Genomic DNA, 25,112 nt, shown 5'->3' with positions numbered 1-25,112 from the left:
CCTCGGTTCCGAACGACTGCCTAAGAAGAAGAAGATGATGCACATGGAAGAGGCTGGCAAGCAAGGTAGTAGAGGCGTGGACTTTAGGCCCTTGTACGTTTGTCTTAGCATTCTGATGCAGCTCGAATATACAGCGCCTTTAATGTCGTTAAAAACGTCCCAAGGTGCTTCACAGGAGCGATTATCAAAGAAAATTTGACATCGAGCCACATAAGGCGATATTGGGACAAGTGACCAAAAGCTTGGTAAAAGAAAAGAAAGACAGACTTAGATTTCTAAAGCACCTTTCACGACCACCGAACGTCTCAAAGCACTTTACAGTCTATGAAGTACTTTTTGAAGTGTAGTCACTGTTGTAATGTAGGAAACACGGCAGCCAATTTGCGCACAGCAAGCTCCCACAAACAGCAATTTTGTTATGTTGGTTGAGGGATAAATATTGGCCCCAGGACACCGGGGAGAACTCCCCTGTTCTTCTTCGCCTTTTAAGTCCACCTGAGAGCAGACGGGGCCTCGTTTTAACGTCTCATCCGAAAGACGGCACCTCCGACAGTGCGGCGCTCCCCCAGCACTGCCCTGGGAGTGTCAGCCTAGCTTTATGTGCTCAAGTCTCTGGAGTGGGACTTGAACCCACAACCTTCTGACTCCGAGGCAAGTGTGCTGCCCACTGAGCCACGGCTGACACTGTTTTAAGGGAGCGTCTTAGAATCAGAGAAAGGTTACAACACGGAAGAGGAGGCCGTTCCCTCAGTCGAGCCCCATTCCAGCAAAGGAAGAGAGAGAGAGAAGGTTCGGGAGGGAATCTGTACATCGGGTGAGGACAGCGTCGGGTGTCAGCTGTGGAGTTCCCCCATGGTCGAATAGCCCTCTGACACTGGCTGGACACTGTCTGGGCTCGTACGTAAAGAATGGCTCGTAGGTTAGGTAAGCAGATGGCAACCAGCACCCTTCGAACTGCAGCCCCCCCAGCAGGAGTGAAGAAAGAAGGGGGGAAAATTGACCCAAAAATGTGAAGCTCTGTAATAGGAACATAACTTAAGGAGGAAAAAGATGAGCTGACACTAACCTATCCTGTTGGAAACTGGCAGCTGCTGTATTGGTTCTCAAAGCAACATCTTTAGCCCCATGAAGAGAGATTGGGTCGAGTGGGCTTGTACTCGCTGGAGTTTAGAAGAATGAGAGGGGATCTCGTTGAAACTTATAAAATTCTAACAGGACTAGACAGACTAGATGCAGGAAGGATGTTCCCGATGGTGGGGGAGTCCAGAACCAGGGTCACAGTCTAAGGATAAGGGGTAAGCCATTTAGGACTGAGATGAGGAGGAATTTCTTCACCCAGAGAGTGGTGAACCTGTGGAATTCTCTACCACAGAAGGCAGTAGAGGCCAATTCATTAAATATATTCAAGAAGGAGTTGGAAATATTTCTTAAGGCTAAAGGGATCAAGGGATATGGGGAGAAGGCAGGGACAGGGTACTGAATTTGGATGATCAGCCATGATCTCATTAAATGGCGGAGCAGGCTCGAGGGGCCGAATGGCCTACTCCTGCTCCTATCTTCTATGTTTCTATGTGCAGTTCTGATTCCCACCCCCGCCTCCCCACCCCAAAAAGAGAGAATGATTTTCGAGTTGCCTCTGAGCTGAGCCGAGTTATCGCCGGGCACGGTATTGTGACTGAGCCCCAGCGAACTCTCCTTGGAGCCGGAGCACAGGGAGGATGAGGAACGCTGTTATCTGACACTGCAGGAAGTCATTCAGGGAAAAAAAACACAATCGTTTCCACTTGGCGGCTCAGAGAGGATGCAGCAAGTACAAGGGGCTTTGTTCTGAAGTAAATACGACAGGGTTAATGAGAACAATGGTTTAAACACCAGAACAGATTCTGTCTGTCTGTCCTTATTATCTCAAACTCTCCTTGCTTTCTGTTTTTCTTCTTTCTCTATTGTCCTCCCCATTTTCCCTCTTTCACTGCTCTCCATCCCTTTTTTCTTGCATTCCCTTCTGCGCCCTCTTTTCCTCTTCTGTTACCCTACCCCATCTCTCCCGTCTCAGCTGCACCCCCCCCCCCCGTCCCATTTTCTTTTCTGTAAGTTTTTTTTTCTTCTCCCGTTTTTCCCCTCTCCTCCTGTGGTTTCCCTTCCGCTCTCCTCGCCCCCGTATTTCCTTTCCTTCACATTCCGTCACCTTTCTGCGCACGCGTGCGTCCCCACCAATGCTCGCTGTAAGCTGTGCGGCCGCGCAGCGCTCCATGGATCCCGTGCACGGGCGATATTTTGAATGGCCCACACCGCCTCTTTAAATTTAAAATTAGGGAGAATATTGTTTCTCCACATATGTCTCTATCTCGTTGTCTTTTTTTATTTCTATTCTTTCATAGAATCTTAGAACAGAATCATAGAATGGTTACAGCACAGAAGGAGGCCATTCGGCCCGTCGAGCCCCGTGCCGGCTCTCTGAGAGCACTTCAGCTATTCCCACTCCCCCGCCCTTTCCCCGTAACCCTGCAAATTTTTTTTCCTTCAGGTACTTCTCCAATTCCCTTTTGAAAGCCACGATTGAATCACCCTTTCAGGCCGTGCATTCCAGATGCTCACCACTCGCTGCGTAATAAAGTTTTTCCCTCACGTCGCCTTTGGTTCTTCTGCCAATCACCTTAAACCTGTGTCCTCTGGCTCTCGACCCTTCCACCAATGGGAACAGTTTCTCTCTATCTAACTGTCCAGACCCCTCGTGATTTTGAACACCTCGATCAAATCTCCTCTCAACCTTCTCTGCTCCAAGGAGAACAACCCCAGCTTCTCCAGTCTATCCACGTCACTGAAGTCCCTCATTCCTGGAATCATTCGACTTTCTTCTGTTTCCTCCAAATCGTTATCTCGTTCTCCATTTTCGCCGTTTCTTTCTCTCACTCCTTTCTTTCCCCCCTTGTTTTTTTTGGAAGGGGTGGGGGGGTGGGGGAGCTCCGGGGCAAGGTGTGAAATTACAGCTTCAAAAGGCGTGTGTGTTTTGGAATGCCATATTTTGCTGTTCCTCTTTGTACCTCCAACTCGCCAACTTAAATTCTAGCCCGGCTCGCATTGTAGGAATTCCTTTCTGGGCACTTAATGCTCAGCAGCAGGAACGAGGAATGATTTCCAGCCCTGGAGCCTCGGGGGTTGCTTGAAGAAGAAAGGGATTGCCCTGCCCTGCTCTGCTCCATTTTAATGATGCAGAATCACCGGCGATTAGCCGATTTTAATGCGAGGAAGTTTTGGGACCTCCTTCCCTCCCAGCAGTTTCGAACAAACGGCGGAAGATGTCGGAAGAGGAGGAATAAAGATGGCCAGGATTTAGTTCCTTGCCGCGTTGACTTTGGATGCTGCTGGAGATGTTCATGAAAAATATTTTGTTATCGGCAGTGTGGTTTGGACGACAACAACAACTTGCATTTATATAGAGCCTTTGACGTAGTAAAACTTCCCCGTGAACGTTTTCCCTTTTAAGCTGCGCGGCCTCACAGCGGTCTGGTTCTCCCGTGCCGCCGGCTCCCCGGCTTTTAAACGGGCAAAAATCGTCGCGTGCGCGCGGAAATTTGAACGAACCATGCAGCCCCCCCAAAAAAATAAAATTAAAGGGGACGCTGGTCTCGACGCGTTTCACAGGAGAGATTATCAAACCGAATTTTGACACCGAGCCACATGAGCTGTTCGGACAACTGACCAAAAACAGCGGTGGGCCGTCAAATCGCAGGAGGTGCGCAGGAGGCCAGAATTGGAGGAGCGCAGAGATCTGGGAGGGTTGTAGAGCTGGTGGCGGTTACAGAGACAGGGAGGACAGTAGATCTTGGCTTGTTTTCGGAAGGCTCCTCCCGCCCGTCTCTCTCTCTCTCTCGGTGGCCTAGTTGGTAACGACACCAAGTGATGCTGAGATTCTCCACTCAGTGAGGTTTGTCAAGCCTCCAGTATTGCCATGGAGCCTCCAGGACTTGAAGATTAATCTCCCGGACACTGCTGCAAGCAACCCAGGACAACGGTCGAAGGGGCATAAAAAAATAATTGGTTTGAACACTTTAGCGTATCAGTTTATAAAAGTATTGGAGACGGGGGAAAGAGGCTGTTTGACAGGGCAGTTGGAGGCGAAAGGTCATGCAATGAAACACATCCAACCAAAGTTAACAACCCTAAAGATTCAAAGTCTCGGCCATTACCCTGAGCTGAGTTATTGATGAGGTATTTCAGAAATGCAGGTTATTTTTTCCCCACTCTTAAGCCACTAAGAGGTGCCCTCCTACCATCCCCTTAATGAGAAGGTTGAAGGTGTACTATCCCTATCGCTGACCTGAAGGAAAATAATGTCTTAAGTTGATGTGATTGTGCCTTTTGTCTGGGATCGGAATGCTGTAAGTTGCTCAGCTTTACAATGCAGTGGGTTCAGGGCCTTGGGTGCTTGGGCCGTAGGCAGTCTTGACTGCGCTAAAGAATCCACGCACGTCGTGGTTGTCGGCTAGCTGCTGGGTCTCCTGCACTTTCTCCACCCACCATCTGTTCTTTAGGTCACGAGTTTTTTGTTGGACCTCGGCCTCCAGGCGTCTGTAGAGCCGCTTTCTTGCTCTCGAGTTCTGTTGCTGTTTCCAGATCAGGAATGCCTTGCGCTTGCGGCTTATTAGCTCCTGGATCCGGAGAAGCATCCGGGAAGGCGCCGAACACCTGGAGTCTCTTCGCCGGGAGCAAGCGGAGGCCAGGCGCAGGCGGCGCGGGGAGCGCACGTCAACCCAAGCACCCCACTCACCCGCCCCTTCAACCACCGTCTGCCCCACCTGTGACAGAGACTGTAGGTCCCACATTGGACTCATCAGTCACCTGAGAACTCATTTTTAATGTGGAAGCAAGTCATCCTCGGTTCCGAGGGACTGCCTAAGAGAGATTTACAATGCAGTGGTTGAGGGCTGAAGTCTCTCTGAGTCATACTGACCGGGAGGTCCAGCATTGATTCTCAGTCTGTGCTGATCTTAGCTGAGGCGATTGGCCATAAGCATCACTCAGTGAGCGACAGGGAAATTCGGCCGACGATCCCGCTCCTTACAGTGACCTCTCCTGGAAGTGAACAGGAATGTCAGGTGAGCGAAGGATCATTCTTGGCTCTGATTTCCCTCCTCCTGCAGTCAAATATCCTGCCTATGCTCATGTGATCCCCTCCCTGAACCTCTCCACCTCTCTTCCCCTCCCTTTAAGAGCTCCTTAAAAACCTACCTCTTTGACCAAGCTTTTGGCTGCACATCCGAATGTCTCCTCCTTTGGCTCAGTGTCTAATTTTTTTTTTTAGTCTGATTGCGCTTTGGGAAGTTTTAAAGGCGCTGTATAAATGAAAGTTGTTGCGATCAGTTGGTTAGGAGAGAGAGTAGCCGTGAAAGATTTTAATGCACAAACGCAGAACTTCCAGGTCACCTTACCTACTAGACCCTGGGAGGAGCACAATGGAGATTTCATCCCTGGTGTCGTGAAGAAAGAACTTTCATTTAGACAGCTTCTTTGCTGACCCCGACATTCCCAAAGTACTTCGGCTAATATGTTACTTTTTTGAAGTGCAGTCACTGTTGTAATGTCGGTATAAAGGTGGCAGCCAATTTGCGCACAGCAAGCTCCCACAAACAGCAATCCGACATAGTAGAATGGAAGGACAAAGGCGGCAGGCGTTTGAGCTGGCTGGGAATTTATTTTTTGAGAGTGTGTCTGATGTCTCTGCCTTGGCTGATGAGCAGGGAGTTAGCCAGGATGGACGTTGAGTGCCAAAACCACAACATTTCAGCGTGATGGCATATCCCCCCTGAATTTGGCAAAGGCTGTGATGAAACAGGAGTGGATTGTTCCTATGGGAGAGAGATTCCTTGTTAGGAAATTCAATGAAGTGGGAGAACTGCAATGCCTATCATTCCTTCATCCAGCGACTCTGAATGTAAATAGATCATCTATAAATATATACAGTAGTACAGTCTATTCCTCCTACATGTACACTTGATTGGCCATCAGTTTATACACTTATAAGGAATATATCTGCAAACTCTTCACTTCATTATCACTACCGAGCAAGAGTACAGTTTGAAACAATAAATAATTTCTAGATTAGAAGCTGTGCTTGTTTTTGGAAAGCTCATCTGTGATAAAAGTCAACTTCAGGATCATTTTTCTTCTCGATCGGACTCCACAGATTGCGCTGACTGAACTCTGCTGTTACGTCACATTTAAAGGAGTCCAGCGATTTTTAGTGTGGGCCAGTGAGGTGCCGCAGAGTGATTGGCGGGTCTCTCCGTTGATCTCTTCTCCCCCCCACCCCCCCACCCCCACACACCGCACCGTCCGACTCGGCCAAGCCACCTGAAGGCACGGAGACACGCCGCCATCTGCCGAAGGCTCAACTTGGCTGCTTTTGTGCAACCGGAATAAGAACATAAGAAATAGGAGCAGGAGTCGGCCATTCGGCCCCTCGAGCCTGCCCCGCCATTCAATAAGATCAGGGCTGACCTTCGACCTCATCACCACTTTCCTGCACTATCCCCGTATCTCATAATATTCAAAAATCTATCGATCTCTGTCTTGAATATACTCAATGACTGAGCCTCCACAGCCCTCTGGGGTAGAGAATTCCAAAGATTCACCACCCTCTGAGTGAAGAAATTCCTCCTCATCTCAGTCCTAAATGGCCGACCTCTTATTCTGAGACTGTGACCCCTGGTTCTAGACTCCCCAGCCAGGGGAAACCTCCTCCTTGCATCTACCCTGTCAAGTCCTGTAAGAATTTTGTATGTTTCAATGAGATCACCTCTCATTCTTCTAAACTCTGGCTGCGATCCGCATGCACGATAGACCAGTGGCTCGCTGCACCGCCCGTTGCAGCAGTGAGCCACAGATGCCGGGGAGCCTCCGGGTCCACCCTTGCATTTGCAGAACGGGCTACTTGGATGGTGTCTCGGAGGGCTGTCGACACTGATGTGACCATCCTCCAGCATGAGGCCGCACCTTCAGGAGAGGGAGATTGGAAAAAAATTGGAGGAAGAGGGATGGGGAAAAGAAAGAAAAGAAAGACTTGCATTTACATAGCGCCTTTCACAACCTCAGGATGTCCCAAAGCGCTTTACAGCCAATTAATTACTTTTTGAAGTGTATTCACTGTTGTAATGTAGGAAACGCGGCAGCCAATTTGCGCACAGCAAGCTCCCGCAAACAGCAATGTGATCATGACCAGATCATCTGTTTTTAGTGATGTTGATTTAAGGGATAAATATTGGCCCAGGACGCCTGGGAGAACTCCCCTGCTCTTCTTTGAAATAGTGGCCGTGAGATCTTTTACGTCCAGCTGAGAGGGCAGACGGGGCCTCGGTTTAACGTCTCACCTGAAAGACGGGGAGGGGATAACAGAAGCTCTGGGACTCTGTTTTCCAAATCTCTCATCGCTGCCAATCAATGGGGAAGAACAATCGTAGTATATGATTAGGAGCCAAAACAAATTGTAGACGGTTTCTTCAAAGCAAATGTATTTGTTCCAATTGATGAATTTAACATCCAGACACTGAGGGACCTAGACTACAGCGTGACTAAGGTACGTACAATATGCCCCTCTGTCTGTTACAAAGAAAGAACTTGGATTTCTACAGCACCTTTCATAACCTCAGGACGTCCCAAAGCACTTCACAGCCAATGAAATACCTTTGAAGTGTAGTCACTTTGTATTGTAGAACACTGTGTGCAGTTTTATTTTAACTTTTAAGGTGAAACATTAAAATGTAATGTTTTACTGAGACCCCATATTGGGAATCTTTCTAAGTTGCTCCTGTCTGATCTGTTCCTTCAGTATTGCACTGGAGTGTCCACCTAGATTATGTGCTCGAGTCCTGGAGTGGAGCTTGAACCAACAACCTTCTGACTCTGAGATTAGTATTCCAGCACTGAGCCAAGCTGACGTGAGGAGGACCTTGCAGCCCAACTCATCCATCCAGCAAAAAGAAAGTAGTAGGGAGGTTATGCTTCAGTTATACAGGGCATTGGTGAGACCACATCTGGAGTACTGTGTACAGTATTGGTCTCCTTATTTGAGGAAGGATGTAAATGCGTTGGAAGCAGTTCAGAGAAGGTTTACTAGACTAATACCTGGAATGGGCGGGTTGTCTTATGAGGAAAGGTTGGACAGGCTAGGCTTGTGTCCGCTGGAGTTTAGAAGAATAAGAGGTGACTTGGTTGAAACATACAAGATCCTGAGGGGTCTGGACAGGGTGGATGTGGAGAGGATGTTTCCTCTTGTGGGAGAATCTAGAACTAGGGGGTCACTGTTTAAAAATAAGGGGTCGCCCATTTAAGACAGAGATGAGGAGAAATTTTTTCTCACAGAGGGTCGTGAGTCTTTGGAACTCTCTTCCTCAGAGGGCGGTGGAAGCAGAGTCTTTGAATATTTTTAAGGCAGAGGTAGATAAGATTCTTGGTAAGCAAGGGGGTGAAAGGTTATCGGGGGTAGGCGGGAATGTGGAGTAATCGGATCAGCAATGATATTGAATGGCGGAGCAGGCTCAAGGGGCCGAGTGGCCGACTCCTGCTCCTAATTCGTATGTTTCTCTTGCCCCTCCCTGGATCTCGAATGTATCTCCGGTTTTTGCCCACCCGAAATCCATTCCTAAAGTTGGATCGCACTTCCTGATATGACTGTCATCGATTCTGGATGGGCCAATTTCCATTGATAAAGGCGGCTACCGCCCGACCACTGTACAGTGACGGGTTGTTAAAATTGCCTGGGGAGGGACGTCCATTTCGCGGCTGAACCAGCAACCGTGGCACGTTCTACCTAATCCCCCTTTGGGCTTTCTGCATCTCTTCCCACCTTCCAAAACCTCCTCCAATCCAGACTTCTTCAGCCAGCTCACTGTCCTGACTCTTCCCCCCTCGGTGTCCGCCTTTGAACATCTCTCGGTTAAAGGCGCTCTGTGGGGCACGCATTGTTTACCGGCTGTCTCTTTATTTTTTTAAATCAGTGACTTGCTGAACAGAGTGAGTGTGCGGCCTAACTCTTGCTGCGGTCCCAGCCTGATTCACAGGGTCAGGGGAATTTTGTTTATCAAAATCCATCAACTGTTAATCAGTTCTCAATTGTGCCCAGCGGGGTGTGGAACTCGGTTTGGGAAAAGCTCCCTTACACACATGTGATTCAGTTCACCAAGCATGCTGACAGAATTTATAGAGGGGAAATAAAATTCAATCACATGATCCTGTGAGAGAAAAAAGTAGTTGTTAAAACGTAGTCGCACTGGTCTCAACACCAGACAGCTAGAAAACAATATTTCTGCAGGAAGTTAGCAACTGGTGGTAGAGTCGAAAATCAGGAGTGCTCCCCAAGGGTATCATTGAAGCGTTCTGATGGTTTATATAATATCCAGTATGTCACTTGTGTAGAAAGGGACAGGAGGATTTGATCGCCAGTCAGTGCTGAGATCATCATCAACAACAACTTGTGTTTATAAAGTGCCTTTAATGTAGAAAACTGGCGCAAGGCCACTAGGCTGCCGTACCCTAACCACTGTCTCGTGACCCGTGCTGTGGGTGTGGGGTGACGTGAGAAGTCTCGCCTACTTCCACCTCCGTAACATCGCCCCTTGCCTCGGCTCATCCGCTGCTGAAACCCTCATCCATGTCTTTGTTACCTCTAGACTTGACACTTCCAACGCACTCCTGGCTGGCCTCCCACATTCCACCCTACGTAAACTTGAGGTCATCCAAAACTCGGCTGCCCGTGTCCTAACTCGCACCAAGTCTCATTCGCCCATCACCCCTGTGCTCACTGACCTACATTGGCTCCCGGTCCGGAACACCTCGATTTCAAAATTATCATCCTTGTTTTCAAATCCCTCTGTGGCCTCGCCCCTCCCTATCTCTGTGATCTCCTTCAGCCCAACAACCCCCGAGATATCTGTGGTGCTCTAATTCTGCCCTCTTGAGCATCCCTCATTATAATCGTTCCACCATTGGCGGCCGTGCCTTCTGTTGCCTGGGCCCTAAGCTCTGGAATTCCCTCCCTAAACCTCTCCGCCTCTCTACCTCTCTCTCCTCCTTTAAGATGCTCCTTGAAATCTACCTCTTTGACCAAGCTTTTGGTCACCTGCCCTAATTTCTCCTTATGTGGATCGGTGTCAAATTTTTTGTCTTTTAATACTCCTGTGAAGCGCCTTGGGATGTTTTACTACGTTAAAGGCGCTATATAAATACAAGTTGTTGTTGTTGGCGGTGATGGCCCTGATATTCGAACAGGCACCCACTCTCTGGGTTCACACACCGTGGACCACTTGGGCAAGGCTCGTCAACATTCGTGGAACTGTATTTCAGCAAGGAGATGGCATCCTTGGGCAATGAGGGGAAAATATACCAGGCCCTAATATATGCTGGGCATAGACTCTCCTGATTAATCGACCGCAGATCGTCCATCCTCGACCAATGCTGTGGTTTAGCGATGTTTGACTCACGCACTGACATCTGTTCTCAACAAAAAGATTGACCAAACACAACCCAAAGCCTCACGTGAAAGTGGAACCATATGTGTTACAGCCCATAACCGATACTGGGGAATATATCGGGGTGTTGGCTAATCTCAAGTGTTCAGATGCAGATTATTAAACCACTCACTTGGTTCCTGTGATCAGATTACTGGCTTGTAATCTCTCCCAGGTATTCATTATACCTGTATAATGAAGGCTGTTTAAAAAAGCGTACGGGATCCTTGGCTTTATTAATAAGAGGCAGAGAGTATAAAAGCAAGGAGGTTATTCGCAACTTCCAGCTGGAGCATTGTGTCCGCACTTTAGGGAGGCTGTCGAGGCCTCGGAGCGGGTGCGGAGGAGATTTACTAGAATGGTACCGGGGATGGAGGGACTTCAGTTACGTGGAGAAGCTGGGGTTGTTCCCCTTCGAGCAGAGAAGGCTATGTGGCGATTTGATAGAGGTGTTCAAAATCATGAAGGGTTTGATGGAGTAAATAAGGAGAAGCTGTTTCTAGTGGCAGAAGGTTTAAGGTGATTGGCGAAAGAACCAGAGGCGACATGAGGGAAAAAATTGTTTCCGCAGCGAGTTGTTGTGATCTGGAACGCGCTGCCTGAAAGGGCGGTGGAAGCAGAGTCAATAGTGACTTTCAAAAGGGAATCAGGTAAATACTTGAAGAGGAAAAAATTGCAGGGCTACGGAGAAAGAGCAGGGGGGGGGGGGTGTAATTGGAGAGCTCTTTCAAAGGTACGATGGGCCAAATGGCCTCCTTCTGAGCTGTATCATTCTAAGAAAAACTAGTAATGGTGTTTGGATGATCTAAGCGTTGAGAAGATCTCTCGTCATATGAACCCAGAGCCTTTAGCTGGCTGCTGGGAATTTCAGATAATAGTTTACAAATCGTTCCACGACCTTGTGCCACCCACCCTTGGGCATCACATTCCACTCTACATCTCCTCACCCACCCTCGGGCACCACCTCCAGCTCTATATCTCCTCACCCACCCTCGGGTATCACCTCCTGCTCTACTCACCCACCCTCAGGTATCACATCTCCTCACCCACCCTCGGGCACCACCTCCAGCTCTACACCTCCTCACCCACCCTCGGGCACCACCTCCAGCTCTACATCTCCTCACCCACCCTCGGGCACCACATCCCGCTCTACATCTCCTCACCCACCCTTGGGTACAATCTCCCGCTCTACATCTCCTCACCCACCCTCGGGCACCACCTCCAGCTCTACATCTCCTCACCCACCCTCGGGCACCACATCCCGCTCTACATCTCCTCACCCACCCTCGGGCACCATCTCCAGCTCTACATCTCCTCACCCACCCTCGGGCACCACATCCCGCTCTACATCTCCTCACCCACCCTCGGGCACCACATCCCGCTCTACATCTCCTCACCCACCCTCGGGCACCACATCCCGCTCTACATCTCCTCACCCACCCTCGGGCACCACCTCCAACTCTACATCTCGTCCCTCTGACCCTCCCTTTGCTGTACCATCATTGGCAGAGGCTTCAGCGGTCTTGCCCTTGCATTCTGGAATTCCTGTCCTCAATCCCTCCACTTCTCTCCTGAAAGTGCTGACTTGCAAAAGCAGTCCTCCGATCACTCGTCTCGGCAGCCAGTCTTCTGGTCAGTATTGGCAGTGAGTGCCAGCAAGGCCTTCGACCATAAGCCCAGCTCCGTCCTGTCCACACACTTAGAGGTTACTGAACATTGATCAGGATCAGGAACCCTGGCTGATTTTCCCCCCACTCTCCTTACTCTGTAGCCAAAAGTACCACCATAGATAATGAAGTACTTTTTGAAGTGTAGTCACTGTTGTAATGTAGGAAACGCGGCAGCCAATTTGCGCACAGCAAGCTCTCACAAACAGCAATGCGATAATGACCAGGTCATCTGTTTTAGTGATGTTGATTGAGGGACAAATCTTGGCCAGGACACCGGGGACAACTCCCCTGCTCTTCTTTGAAATAGTGGCCATGGGATCTTTTACGTCCACCTGAGAGAGCAGCTGGGGCCTCGGTTTAATGTCTCATCTGAAAGACGGCACCTCCGACAGTGCGGCACTCCCTCAGCACTGCACTGGGAGTGTCAGCCTAGCTTTTTGTGCTCAAGTCTCTGGAGGGTGAACAGGCATAAGTGCTCTGTACTATCTAGTGGGGAAAAAGTGCGGGGGGGGGGGAGGGGAAAGCCCCTTGCAGCACCCTTATTCATCGCACAGCGCTAATAAACTGCCAACGTGTTTTAGTCTTCATGGGAATGCTTCTCCCTGCCAGGGTTATAGAAACATAGAAGATAGGAGCAGGAGTAGGCCATTCGGCCCCTCGCGCCTGTTCCGCCATTTAATGAGATCATGGCTGATCATCCAAACTCAGTACCCTGTCCCTGCCTTCTCCCCGTATCCCATGATCCCTTTAGCCTTAAGAAATATATCTAACTCCTTCTTGAATATATTTAATAAGTTGGCCTCAACTGCCTTGTGTGGTAGAGAATTCCACAGGTTCACCACTCTCTGGGTGAAGAAATTCCTCCTCATCTCTGTCCTAAATGGCTTACCCCTTATCCTTAGACTGTGACCCCTGGTTCTGGACTCCCCGACCATCGGGAACATCCTTCCTGCATCTAGTCTGTCTAGACCTGTTAGAATTTTATAAGTTTCAATGCGATCCCCTCTCATTCTTCTAAACTCCAGCGAGTATAAGCTTAATCGACCCAATCTCTCCTCATAACGTCATTCCTGCCATCCCAGGTTATGAACTGGAAATCTGACTTTGGCAAAACAGATAAAGTAGAGTTCCCTTTATTGGCAAGGCAAGCTGCTGTAATATTCACAGAAATCCCCATATAGTGTGGAAAGCTAATAATGTTCAGAAACGTCCAAGGGTGGCTGTAGCTTCAAGTTACAACAACAGCCCGCACTTGCCTCATGGTCGCATCAGCGCGGCAAAGGTGGTGGGTGGGTGGAGGGGGGTGGAATGGCTGGCGCCGAGTACCGGTTAGGGGATTTAGTGAGGGTGCTCAAAGGCTTTGGTTAATGAAGCGGGTTTTGAGGAGGCTCTTCAATGTAGGGACGGGGTAATGAGGCAGAGCGGTCTAGGGAGGGAGGGAGGGAGTTCTAGAGTTCCGGACAGCCCATAGTGGAATGGGGGTGGGGGTGAGGGGGGGATGATTTTTTAAAATTTGTTTATGGGATGTGGGCGTCGCTGGCAAGGCCGGCATTTATTGCCCATCCCTAATTGCCCTCGAGAAGGTGGTGGTGAGCTGCCTTCTTGAACCGCTGCAGTCCGTGTGGTGAAGGTGCTCCCACAGCGCTGTTAGGGAGGGAGTTCCAGGATTTTGACCCAGCGATGATGAAGGAACGGCCGATATATTTCCAAGTCGGGATGGTGTGTGACTTGGAGGGGAACTTGGAGGTGGTGGTGTTCCCATGCGCCTGCTGCCCTTGTCCTTCTAGGTGGAAGAGGTCGTGGGTTTGGGAGGTGCTGCCGAAGAAGCCTTGGCGAGTTGCTGCAGTGCATCTTGTAGATGGCGCACACTGCAGCCACGGTGCGCCGGTGGTGGAGGGAGTGAATGTTTAAGGTGGTGGATGGGGTGCCAATCAAGTTGGCTGCTTTGTCCTGGATGGTGTCGAGCTTCTTGTGTTGTTGGAGCTGCACTCATCCAGGCAAGTGGAGAGTATTCCATCACACTCCTGACTTGTGCCTTGTAGATGGTGGAAAGGCTTTGGGGAGTCAGGAGGTGAGACACTCACCGCAGAATACCCAGCCCCTGACCTGCTCTTGTTGCCACAGTATTTATGTGGCTGGTCCAGTTAAACTTCTGGTCAGTGGTGACCCCCAGGATGTTGATGGTGGGGGATTCGGCGATGGTAATGCCGTTGAATGTCAAGGGTCGGTGGTTAGACTTTCACTTGTTGGAGATAGTCATTGCCTGGCACTTGTGTGGCGCGAATGTTACCTGCCACTTATCATCCCAAGCCTGAATGTCGTCCAGGTCTTGCTGCATGCGGGCACGGACTGCTTCATTATCTGCACGGGAGGCTAATGTTGAAAGAGCCGAGGATGCGTGTTGGGACTTGGGTTGGTGGAGGTTGCAGAGAATGGGCGGGGCAAGGCCATTGAGGGGCACTTGTAGCGGAAGCTCCCTCTCCCCCACCCCCCATCATGTTTAAAGTTGTCTTGTACAGGAAGTTGTCACGTATCTGTCTTGACTATATGCAATCCGACCTGTTAATATGCTGTGCAAAGCTACAAGAGGATGTCAGCCACGTAAAGCTAAAAGTAGAAGATTTACAGGCCATCTGGCTTTGGTTTACTTCACCAGTCTAATGACATCTAGCAACGAGGTCTCACTTGAAGATCCCTTTGAAAGTGTCGCGAAGAAAGGATTGTAAATGGCACGTTAGATGTTTCCACCACCAGCTTTGATCTAAAATGGGCTCCTTTCTGCCCATTAACAAGACTGTAAAGCAAACTTTACCATGTTGGGGATCCCCTGCAAATGTCAACACGCTCCTGGAGTCCCATGTCCCAACTTCTGCAAGACCGTGTCGCCAACCAAAGTATGAGCACGTTATCACATTTGTGTTAATTATTAAATATGGCAACAAAAATAATGTGCTAAGAAGTTGAGCTGCATAAATCTGATGATATAGCCGCTTGTGACCCCCTTCATGGGCTGCTAAAATTGATGGGCGCCAGTTGAAAAACCCACGCCGTTCTGTCTGAATGTTGTATAATGGGAGTTTGTAGTTTACGAGCCAGAACCTGCTGAAGACTGCCCACTTCCAGCAGTTTCTAATTTTCAATCTGTCAAACGTTAACTGTTCAGGTAATGAACTGGGCATGGTAGTGTAGTGTAGTGGTTGTGTTACTGGACCAGCAAGCCAGAGAACGCAAGTTCACAATCCCGAATTGAACTCCCTCCCTCCGCCTCTCTACACCTCTCTCTCCTCCTTTAAGACGCTCCTTAAAACCGACCTCTTTGACCAAGCTTTTGGTCACCTGCCCTAATATCTCCTTATGTGGCTCAGTGTCATATTTTTGTCTTATAATCACTCCTGTGAATCGCATTGGGACATTTTACAACAACAACAACTTGTATTTATGTAGCACCTTGTATTTATATAGCACCTTTAATGTAGTACAATGTCCCACGGCGCTGCACAGGAGTATTTTAAGACAAAAATTTGACTCCGATCCACAAGGATAATTTAGGGCAGGTGACCAAAAGCTTGGTCAAAGAGAAGTTTTAAGGAGCGTCTTAAAGGAGGAGAGAGAGGCAGCGAGGCGGAGAGGTTTAGGGAGGGAATTCCAGAGCTTAGGGCCCAGGCAACAAGGCACGGCCACCAAAGGTTGAGCGATTATAATCAGGGATGCTCAAGAGGGCAGAATTAGAGGAGCGCAGATATCTCGGAGGGTTGTGGGGCTGGAGGAGATTACAGAGATAGGGAGGGGGCGAGGCCATGGAGGGATTTGAAAACAAGGATGAGAATTTTGAAATTGGGGCGTTGCTTAACCGGGAGCCAGTGTAGGTCAGCGAGCACAGGGGGTGATGGGCGAACAGGACTTGGTGCGGGTTAGGACACGGGCAGCCGAGTTTTGGATGACCTCAAGTTTACGTAGGGTGGAATGTGGGAGGCCAACCAGGAGTGCGTTGGAATAGTCGAGTCGCCTTTACTATGTTAAAGGCGCTATATAAATGCAAGTTGTTTTAAAAAGTCCAACTGGTTCACTAATCTCCTTTTCGGGAAGGAAACCTAGCGTCCTTTCCCGGTCTGGGCCTACATGTGACTCCATTCTCACATCACCGTGGTTGACTTACATGCCCTCTGAAGTGACCTAGTGAGCCACTCAACAATGCTCACCCATCACGGCTGGCCATACTGGAGGACACTCCGAGCTCAAGAAAAGAGTCGGTGCCTTCAGAAGACGGGAGGAACAACCCATTTCTTAAATTAATTTTAAAAAATAACTTGGTTCTGGGTCACGGCATGTGAAGTGTCATCTTGGTTCTGGTTTTTTTTTGCAGTGCTGAAGGAGTGCTGCCTTAGCAGAGGTGCTGTGCTTTGATTTAGACATTGGGACAGTGTAAATGGTTCAGCTGGATATTAAAGATCCCGTGGCACGATTTAATCAGGAGCAGAGAGTTCTCCCGGTGTGTTGGAAGTTTCTCCCTCCACCAACCTCACCAACACCAGCAAAAACTGGTCACTTATCTCCTCTGTTGTTCGTGGGATCCTGCACTCCAAATTGGCTGCCACATTTCCCCACGTCACAGTGACTGCACATATGTGAAATGCTTTGGGACCTCCAGAGAGCGATGGTAAATGTGTTTTTAATATCTGCAAGTCTTTTCTTTCAGTCCTTTAAGCCGTTCACGCTCTTTCAGAAACAGTTAGATTAGGAACAGGAGGCGGCCGTTCAGCCCCTTGAGCCTGCCCCCCCCATTCAATTAGATCGTAGTTGATCTGTACCTCCACTCCATTTACCCACCTTGGTCCCCTTGATGCTCTTACCAGATTTTTAAAAATATCTTATTGATCTCGGTCCAGAAAGCTCCAGTTGTGTCCCCCGGCGTCCACAGACCTTTGGGGGAGGGAGAGTTCCAGATTTCCGCTGCCGTGTGTGGAAAAAGTGCAGCGAAGATTCACCAGGCTGATACCTGGGATGGCAGGAATGACGTACGAGGAGAGATTGTGTCGATTGGGCTTATACTCACTGGAGTTTAGAAGAATGAGAGGGGATCTCATCGAAACCTATAAAATTCTGTCAGGTCTGGACAGACTAGATGCAGAAAGGATGTTTCTGATGGCCGAGGAGTCCAGAACCAGGGACCATAGTCTAGGGATAAGGGGTAAGCCATTTAGGACTGAAATGAGGAGGAATTTCTTCACCCAGAGAGTGGTGAACCTGTGGAATTCTCTGCCACAGAGGGTGGTGGAGGCCAGTTCATTAAATATATTCAAGAAGGAGTTCGATATATTTCTTAAGGCTAAAGGGATCAAGGGATATGGGGAGAAAGCAGGGACAGGGTACTGAATTTGGATGATCAGCCATGATCTCATTAAATGGCGGAGCAGGCTTGAGGGGCCGAATGGCCTACTCCTGCTCCTATCTTTTATGTTTCTATGTTTCGCTCCCAAATGGGGTCCGGCTCTCGCCCTTTAGGGATGGGGAGTGGGCGGGGTCGTGTACGGACCATCTCCACTCTTCCTTTCCTCCCGAGTCCCAGTTCCCAAAGGCCTTTCCTTCTGATGACAGGCGATGACTTGCGAGCGGTGATCGAGGAGCCTAATGTTTCCGGTGGCTCACCGTGTCCCCTCTTAAGGTGATCCCTGTCGCCGTGATGTGTAATAAGTGATGAGGACCGGGGGAAACCTGTCTGTTGTTATCACTGTCCCTCCCTGGCGAACCCATTAGTGGGTGACTGAATCCCCACGAGACCCTGCTTGGTAATGTACTCAACAACTCTTGCTAAATTGCTTTGTTGACCGCAGTTGTTAGTGTTAAATTAATGCAGGTGATTTATTGGTGGGATCACTGTTGTGCGAATGATAAATGGTCGCTTTTATTTTGTTAGTCATTTATAGCTGATTATCGTTGAGAGGGGAGGTGCAGTTGAAGATGATTAAATTAAGCAGTGGTACTTGAATGCCTTGATTTAAAAAAAAATTGGCAGTATTTGAAAACCGAAGGAACGCTGAGCTTCACCTCATACTTTAAACTGCTGCAATCTAACTCGATAGAGACCGGTGCCCAGAGTTTACTCTTGCCTGCCATGTGGAACACCGGCATCAGAATGGGATGCTCAAACATTCCTGTTCTCTGGTGACCATGTTTAGAATGTCCTTGTGTGAGGCAGTGGTGTTGACACCTCTTTAACAACAGCAACAACCTGCATTTATCTAGCGCTTTTAACTCGGCTAAACCTCCCAAGGCGCTGCACAGGAGCGTAAATCAGACAAAGTATGACACCGAGACCACATAAGGAGATATTAGGACAGGTGACCAAAAGCTCGGCCAAAGAGGTCGGTTTTTAAGGAGGAGAGAGAGAGGCGGAGAGGCTTAGGGAGGGAATTCCAGATCTTAGGGCCCAGGCAGCTGAAGGCGCGGCCGCCAATGGTGGAGCGATTAAAAGAGACCAGAATTGGAGGAGCGCAGAGCTCTTGAGAGGGTTGTAGGGCTGGAGGACATTACCGAGATAGGGAGGGGCGAGGCCATCGAGGGATTTGAAAACAAGGATGAGAATTTTGACTTTGAGGCTGACATGAACCTTGTCATTCATGTGGAAATGACTTATGTAATAATACTGGGTGGCCTGCTGGTGGCGCTGTCCAGGGAGAGTATAAATACTTGGGCACGGGCCCAGCTTGCTCAGGACATTCTTTAACAGGAACTAGTGAAGGACACAACTGGATCTCCATGTTGTAAAACAGTTGATTAAAGCCTTGTTTAACGCTTAGACCAAGTGCCTAGTAGTTTTCCTACGTCAGAGGCGCTGGCGGACCGTGAGCCGATGCAGGGGTGATGGATGAACGAGACTTGGTGCGAGTTAGGACACGGGCAGCAGAGTTTTGGGTGAGCTCAAATTTATTGAGGATGGATGATGGGAGGCCGGCCAGGTGTGCGTTGGAATAGTCAAGTCTGGAGGTAACAAAGGCCTGGATGAGGGTTTCAGCAGCGGATGAGCTGAGGTAGGGTCGGAGACGGGTGATGTTCGGGAGGCTCTGAACTGGCCCATGCTAACCTGTTGCAAGTTGCCTTGGCTGCTGTCGGGAGGAGTGTGATAAAATGTGTGGCAAATAGTTACATGGCTGGTGTCCGGGCACAATAGGATTGGGCCCACCTGTGGTGCCTTTTATGGCTGAATAGTCGGTCGGCACAATTTAGGCTCGCAGGCGAAGAATGGCTACTTCTATGAAGTACTCTGTGTCGGCAAGCACTTCTTCACACAAAGGACGGTGGAAAGCTGGAAATCTTGAGCTGTTGAGGCTGGGGGGGTCAGTTGAAAATTTCAAAACTGAGATGAATAGATTTTTGATAGGTAAAGGTTATAGAACCAAGACGGGTAGATGGAGTTAAGATACAGATCAGCCATGGTCTAATTGAATGGTGGAACAGGCTCGAGGGGCTGAATGGCCGCCTCCTCTTCCTATGTAACAGGCTCGAGGGGCTGAATGGCCTCCTCTTCCTATGTAACAGGCTCGAGGGGCTGAATGGCCTCCTCCTGTTCCTGTGTAACAGGCTCAAGGGGCTGAATGGCCTCTTCCTGTTCCTATATTCCTACTGAAGGTCAGCTGATATTTGTGGAGCTGTACCTTCTGTAAGGAGTCCGCTCATTTAGGATTGTAATGGAGGGGGGGAGGGAAATATTTGTGAGAAAATAATTGCTTTTTTGATGCAAAAAAACTTGCCTCCCAGACACTGCCCAGAAGCACAGACTAGTTCAGTTCCTTGTGCTTGTGTCAGCTGTAACTCAGTGGGCAGCACTCTCTCTCGCCTCTGAGTCAGAAAGTTGTGGCTTCAAGTCCCACTCAGAGCTGAGCACAAAAATCTAGGCTGACACTCCCAGTGCAGTGCTGAGGGAGCGCCGCTCTGTCGGAGGTGCCGTCTTTCGGATGAGACGTTAAACCGAGGCCCCGTCTGCCCTCCCAGGTGGATGTAAAAGATCCCACGGCCACTATTTCGAAGAAGAGCAGGGGGAGTTCTCCCCGGTGTCCTGGGGCCAATATTTATCCCTCAATCAACATCACGAAAAAAAAAATTATCTGGTCATTATCACATTGCTGTTTGTGGGAGCTTGCTGTGCACAAATTGGCTGCCGCGTTTCCTACATTACAACAGTGACCACACTTCAAAAAGTACTTCATTGGTTGTAAAGCGCTTTGGGACGTCTGGTGGTCGTGAAAGGAGCTTTAGAATCTTTCTTGTACTCAAAACAGTGTAATGCAAATAGTATTTTTTTTCTAATTAAAAGTGAGCTTGTAGTTTTAAGGCAACGCAGGTGTGGGACAAGGTACAGTGTGTACCTGAGTGTACGACTGTGTTTTCTCGCTCCCTGCAATTATGCTTTCATTTAACTAAATTACATACTTAAGAACTGTACGCACTGTACTGTATAAAATACAGTGCAGGACAAACCTATTTTCAACTTAAATGCTGCTTTGGATTGACGTAATAGGACATCATCGAACTGCTTAACGGGGAAAAGAGACTCCTTTTTATTTCCCCAAGCTTTCCTTTTGAAGGTTTCCAGCTGCCTTTATAGTGCCGGGGTGCTGGGCCCTATGGTTCGCTGCTTGTGCAGCCAGTAGAAACAACAACATAGAGTCATAACGGCACAGGAGGAGGCCATTCGGCCCATCGAGTCCATGCCGGCTCTCTCTGTAGAGCAATCCAGTCAGTCACATTCCCCCGCTCTATCCCTGTAGCCCTGCAAGTTTATTTCCCTCAAGTGCCTATCCAGTCTCCCCTTGAAAACATCGAGTGTCTCCGCTTCCACCACTTCCGTCGGCAGCGAGTTCCAGGTCCTCACCACTCGCTGCGTAAAAAAGGTTTTTCCTCACTTTTTCCCCCTGTATCTCTTGCCCGAAACCTGTGTGTCCCCTAGTCCTTGTACCATCAACTAGTGGGAGCAGCCTTTCCCCGTCTAGCCTATCCAAACCCGTCATAATCTTGTACACCTCTATCAGATCACCCCTCAACCTCCTTTGCTCTAATGAAAACAAATCCAGCTTCTCCAACCTGTCCTTGTAGCTAAGATCCCCCATCCCCGGGACCATTCTGGTAAATCTCCTCTGCACCCTGTCAAGGGATTTCACATCTTTCCTAAAGTGTGGTGACCAGAACTGGATGCAATACTCCAGTTGAGGCCGAACCAGCGCTTTATAAAGGTTCAGCATAACTTCTCTGCTTTTAACAAGAATTTGCATTTATATAGCGCCTTTAGCGTAGTAAAACTGTCCCAAGGCCCTTCACAGGACCCTGATCAGACAAAATTTGTCAACAAGCCAACATAAGGAGATATTAGAGCAGGAAGAGGTAGGTTTTAAGCAGCGTCTTAAAGGAGCAGAGAGGTGCGGAGAGGTTTAGGGAGGGAATTCCAGAGCTTAGGTCCTCAGCAGCTGAAGGCACGGCCGCCAATGGTGGGGCGATCAAGATCCAGGATGCACAAGAGGCCAGAATTGAAGGAGTGCAGATATCTCGGGGCGGGGGGGTTGTAGGGCTGGAGGAGATTACAGAGATATGGAGGGGCGAGGGGCCATGGAGGGATTTGAAAACAAGGATAAGAATTTTAAAATCGAGATGTTGCCGGACCGGGAGTCAATGTAGGTCAGCGAGCACAGGGGGGTGATGGGTGAATGGGACTTGGTGTGAGTTGGGACATGGGGCAGCCGAGTTTTGGATGAGTTGACGTTTTCAGAGGGTGCGAGGTGTGAGGCCAGGCAGGAGAGCGTTGGAATAGTCAAGTCCGGAGTTTTTTTTAACCTCCAAAGAAAACCTGACTGTTCGCCAAGGCTGAAGGACCTTCATGAGGCCTTAGCGACTCCGGCGAGTTTACTCTGGTGTTGCCCAGCTGTAGCACTAAGGGATTGTAGAAAGTGGTCCATGAATTGAACGTTGATTACACCCACTGGACATCTTTTAATGACCTTTAAGCTGGTTCTTGCACGAAAGCAGCGCATCCAACTGCAGGCACATGGGTCCTACGTATGCTGTCGTCTATTAGTGCATACAATCTCATTTCTACCTTTTATGCAGAGCTTACTGTGTAGGTGGGGGGGGCGAGTCCAGAACAAGGGGGCATAACCTTAAAATTATGACCTTGAGCATCCCCGATTTTAATTGCTCCACCATTGGCGGCCGTGCCTTCAGCTGCCTGGGCCCTAAGCTCTGGAATTCACCCTAAACCTCTCCGCCTCTCTCTCTCTCTCTCTAAGTCGTCTTAAGAGAGACTGTTTCCCCTCGTGGGGAAATCTAGAACTCGGGAGCATAGTTTCAGAATAAAGGGTTGTCCTTTTAGAACTCGGATGCGGAGGAATTTCTTCTCTCAGAGGGTCGTAATCTGTGGAATTCTCTGCCCCAGAGAGCCGTGGAGGCTGGGTCATTAAATACATTTAATGTGAAGATAGACAGATTTTTGCAAGATAAGGGAGTGAAGGGTTATGGGGAGCGGGCAGGGAAGTGGCTTTGAGCCCAGGATCAGCCGTGATCTTATTGAATGGCAGAGCAGGCTCGAGGGGCCAAGTGGCCTATTCCTGCTCCTATTTCTTATGTTCTTAAGTCACTCCTTAAAACCTACCTCTTTGATCAAGCCAAACGCAAAATACTGCGGAGGCTGGAAATCTGAAATAAAAACAGAAAATGCTGAGAACACTCAGCAGGTCAGGCAGCGTCCGTGGAGAGAGAGAAACAAGAGTTAACATTTCAGGTCGATGACCCTTCGTCCGAACTGACCTGAAACGTTAACTCAGTTTCTCTCTTTCTCCACAGATGCTGCCTGACCTGCCAAGAATTTCCAGCATTTTCTGTTTCTTTTTCTCTTTGACCAAGCGTTCGGTCACCTGTCCAGATGTCTCCTTACGTGGCTGGGTGTCGCGTTCTATCTGATGACGCTCCTGCGAAGTCCCTTGGGACGTTCGAGGCGCTGTATAAATGCAAGTGAGAGAATATAAAATATAATCATCTCGTGTCTGTGTTTGATTTTGTTTTACAGTCTGCCCGAAAGCTTGCGGAAAGCGCGCTTGCAACGACCGGGATGAGTGCTGCCACGAGGAGTGCCTGGGGGGCTGCACCACGCTGAATGACCACCGGGCCTGTATGGCGTGTCGGAACTACTACCACGAGGGCCAGTGTCAGCTCAGCTGCCCGCCGAGCACCTACAAGTTCGACGGCTGGCGCTGCGTGACCAAGGAATTCTGTTCCAAAATCCCTGGCGACAATCCCAAGGACCAGTTTGTGCTCCACCAGGGGGAATGCATTTCCAGCTGCCCGTCGGGATACACCCGCAATGCCAGCAGGTCAGTGAGAGCGTCTTGTGTGAGTTTGTGGTATCGTGGGGCGGTTCCAGCCCGGAAGGAGGCCATTCGGCCCGTCGAGCCCGTGCTGGCTCTCTGCAAGAGCACTTCAGCCAGTCCCACTCCCCCGCCCTTTCCCCGTAGCCCTGCAAATCTTTTTCCTTCAGCTACTAATCCAAATCTCTTTTGAAAGCCACGATTGAGTGTCTCCACCCACCCTTTCAGGCAGTGCATTCCAGATCCTCATCACTCGCTACGTAAAAAAAAAGTTTTTCCTCGCATCGCCTTTGGTTCTTCTGCCAATCACCTTAAATCTGTGTCCTCTGGTTCTCGACCCTTCCGCCAATGGGAACAGTTTCTATCTACTCTGTCCAGATCCCTCGTGATTTTGAACACCTCGATCAAATCTCCTCAACCTTCTCTGCTCCAAGGAGAACAACCCCAGCTTCTCCAGTCTATCAATGTAGCTATTCTCGTAAATCTTTTCTGCACCCTCTCTAAGGCCTTCACACCCTTCCTAAAGTGCGGTGCCCAGAATTGGACACAATACTCCAGTTGAGGCCGAACCAGTGTTTTATAAAGGTTCATCATAATTTCCACACTTTTGTACTCTATACCTCTATTCATGAAGCCCAGCATCCTGTAAGCTTTTTTAACTGCTGTTGTTTTAATATAAACATTTCTTTCTCTCCCGATTTTTTTTTTTTTCTCTCCCCTCTTGGCTTATGTTTGGGTCAAAAGTGTATTGCATTTATCTAATAACTCCTCTGGCTATCACTGGTGATGAAGATGGAAGGGACTTGTGTTTATACAGCCCCTCCCAAAGCACTTCACTGCCAACATATTAATAGCCATTTGTTATGCAGGTGAACCGGGCAGATATTTTGTGCACAGAAAGAGCCCACCAACAACGAAATGAAGGACCAGTTACAGGAAACTCTTTATTATCCGGCACCAACAGGACCGGCGTGGTGCCGGTTTATCAAAAAGTCCGGATGACAGAGAGGTATTACGAGAGCTCCGTACACAGCAACAAATCCAGGCTTCCCTGTTGCTTAGCAACATGTGCAGGAACCCCGGCCACAGACCAAGCATCCCTGTTGCTTAGCAACATGTGCAGGAACCCCGATTGCACAGCCACTAATATGAAGTAAAACTTACCTGAACCTACTCCTGAATTTTGCCGGTTAACAGAGATTTCCGGTTATTTAGGTGCCGGTAAATCGAGAGTTTCCTGTAATCTGTTTTGGTCAGAGTGACATAGTGAGGGATGAATGTTGGCTCGGACACTGGGAGAACTCTCTGCTCTTCTTCTTCTTCAAAAAAAAAACAACGGCATGGGATTTTTTCACCCCCCCCCCCCCCCCACCCATATCCACCGGAGAAGGCAGGCGGCGCCTCGGTTTGACGTGCTGTCCAAAAAGACGGCCCCTCCGGCAGTGCGGCACTCCCCCAGCACCGCACTGGGAGTGTCGGCCTGGATTAACATGCTGAATCCTGGAGCGGGGGGCGCAGCCTTCTGACTCGAAGGTGCGAGCGCTGCCCTCTGAGCCACGGCTGACACGAGTTTCGTTTGGTTGGGGTCAGCA

At 49.2% G+C, this 25,112-nt stretch overlaps 1 protein-coding gene across 2 annotated transcripts in view; it reads left to right on the top strand.

Annotated features, from left to right (window-relative positions):
- igf1ra (insulin-like growth factor 1a receptor) overlaps positions 1–25,112 on the top strand; it is a 305,819-nt gene that overhangs the window by 171,330 nt on the left and 109,377 nt on the right. For both annotated transcript variants that reach the window (XR_015074380.1, XM_085972351.1), the window contains exon 3: positions 23,223–23,526. Coding sequence is in view for 1 of the 2 variants with exons in the window: in XM_085972351.1 (XP_085828477.1) it covers positions 23,223–23,526 (304 nt within the window). In the remaining variant the exon portion in view is untranslated. The remainder of the gene's footprint in view (positions 1–23,222; positions 23,527–25,112) is intronic.

This window comes from Somniosus microcephalus, chromosome 32 (assembly GCF_052327205.1).
Source record: "Somniosus microcephalus isolate GS21.2 chromosome 32, FLI_Smic_1.0, whole genome shotgun sequence".
NCBI lineage: Eukaryota > Metazoa > Chordata > Chondrichthyes > Squaliformes > Somniosidae > Somniosus > Somniosus microcephalus.
This window is presented reverse-complemented; position numbering and strand designations above follow the sequence as displayed.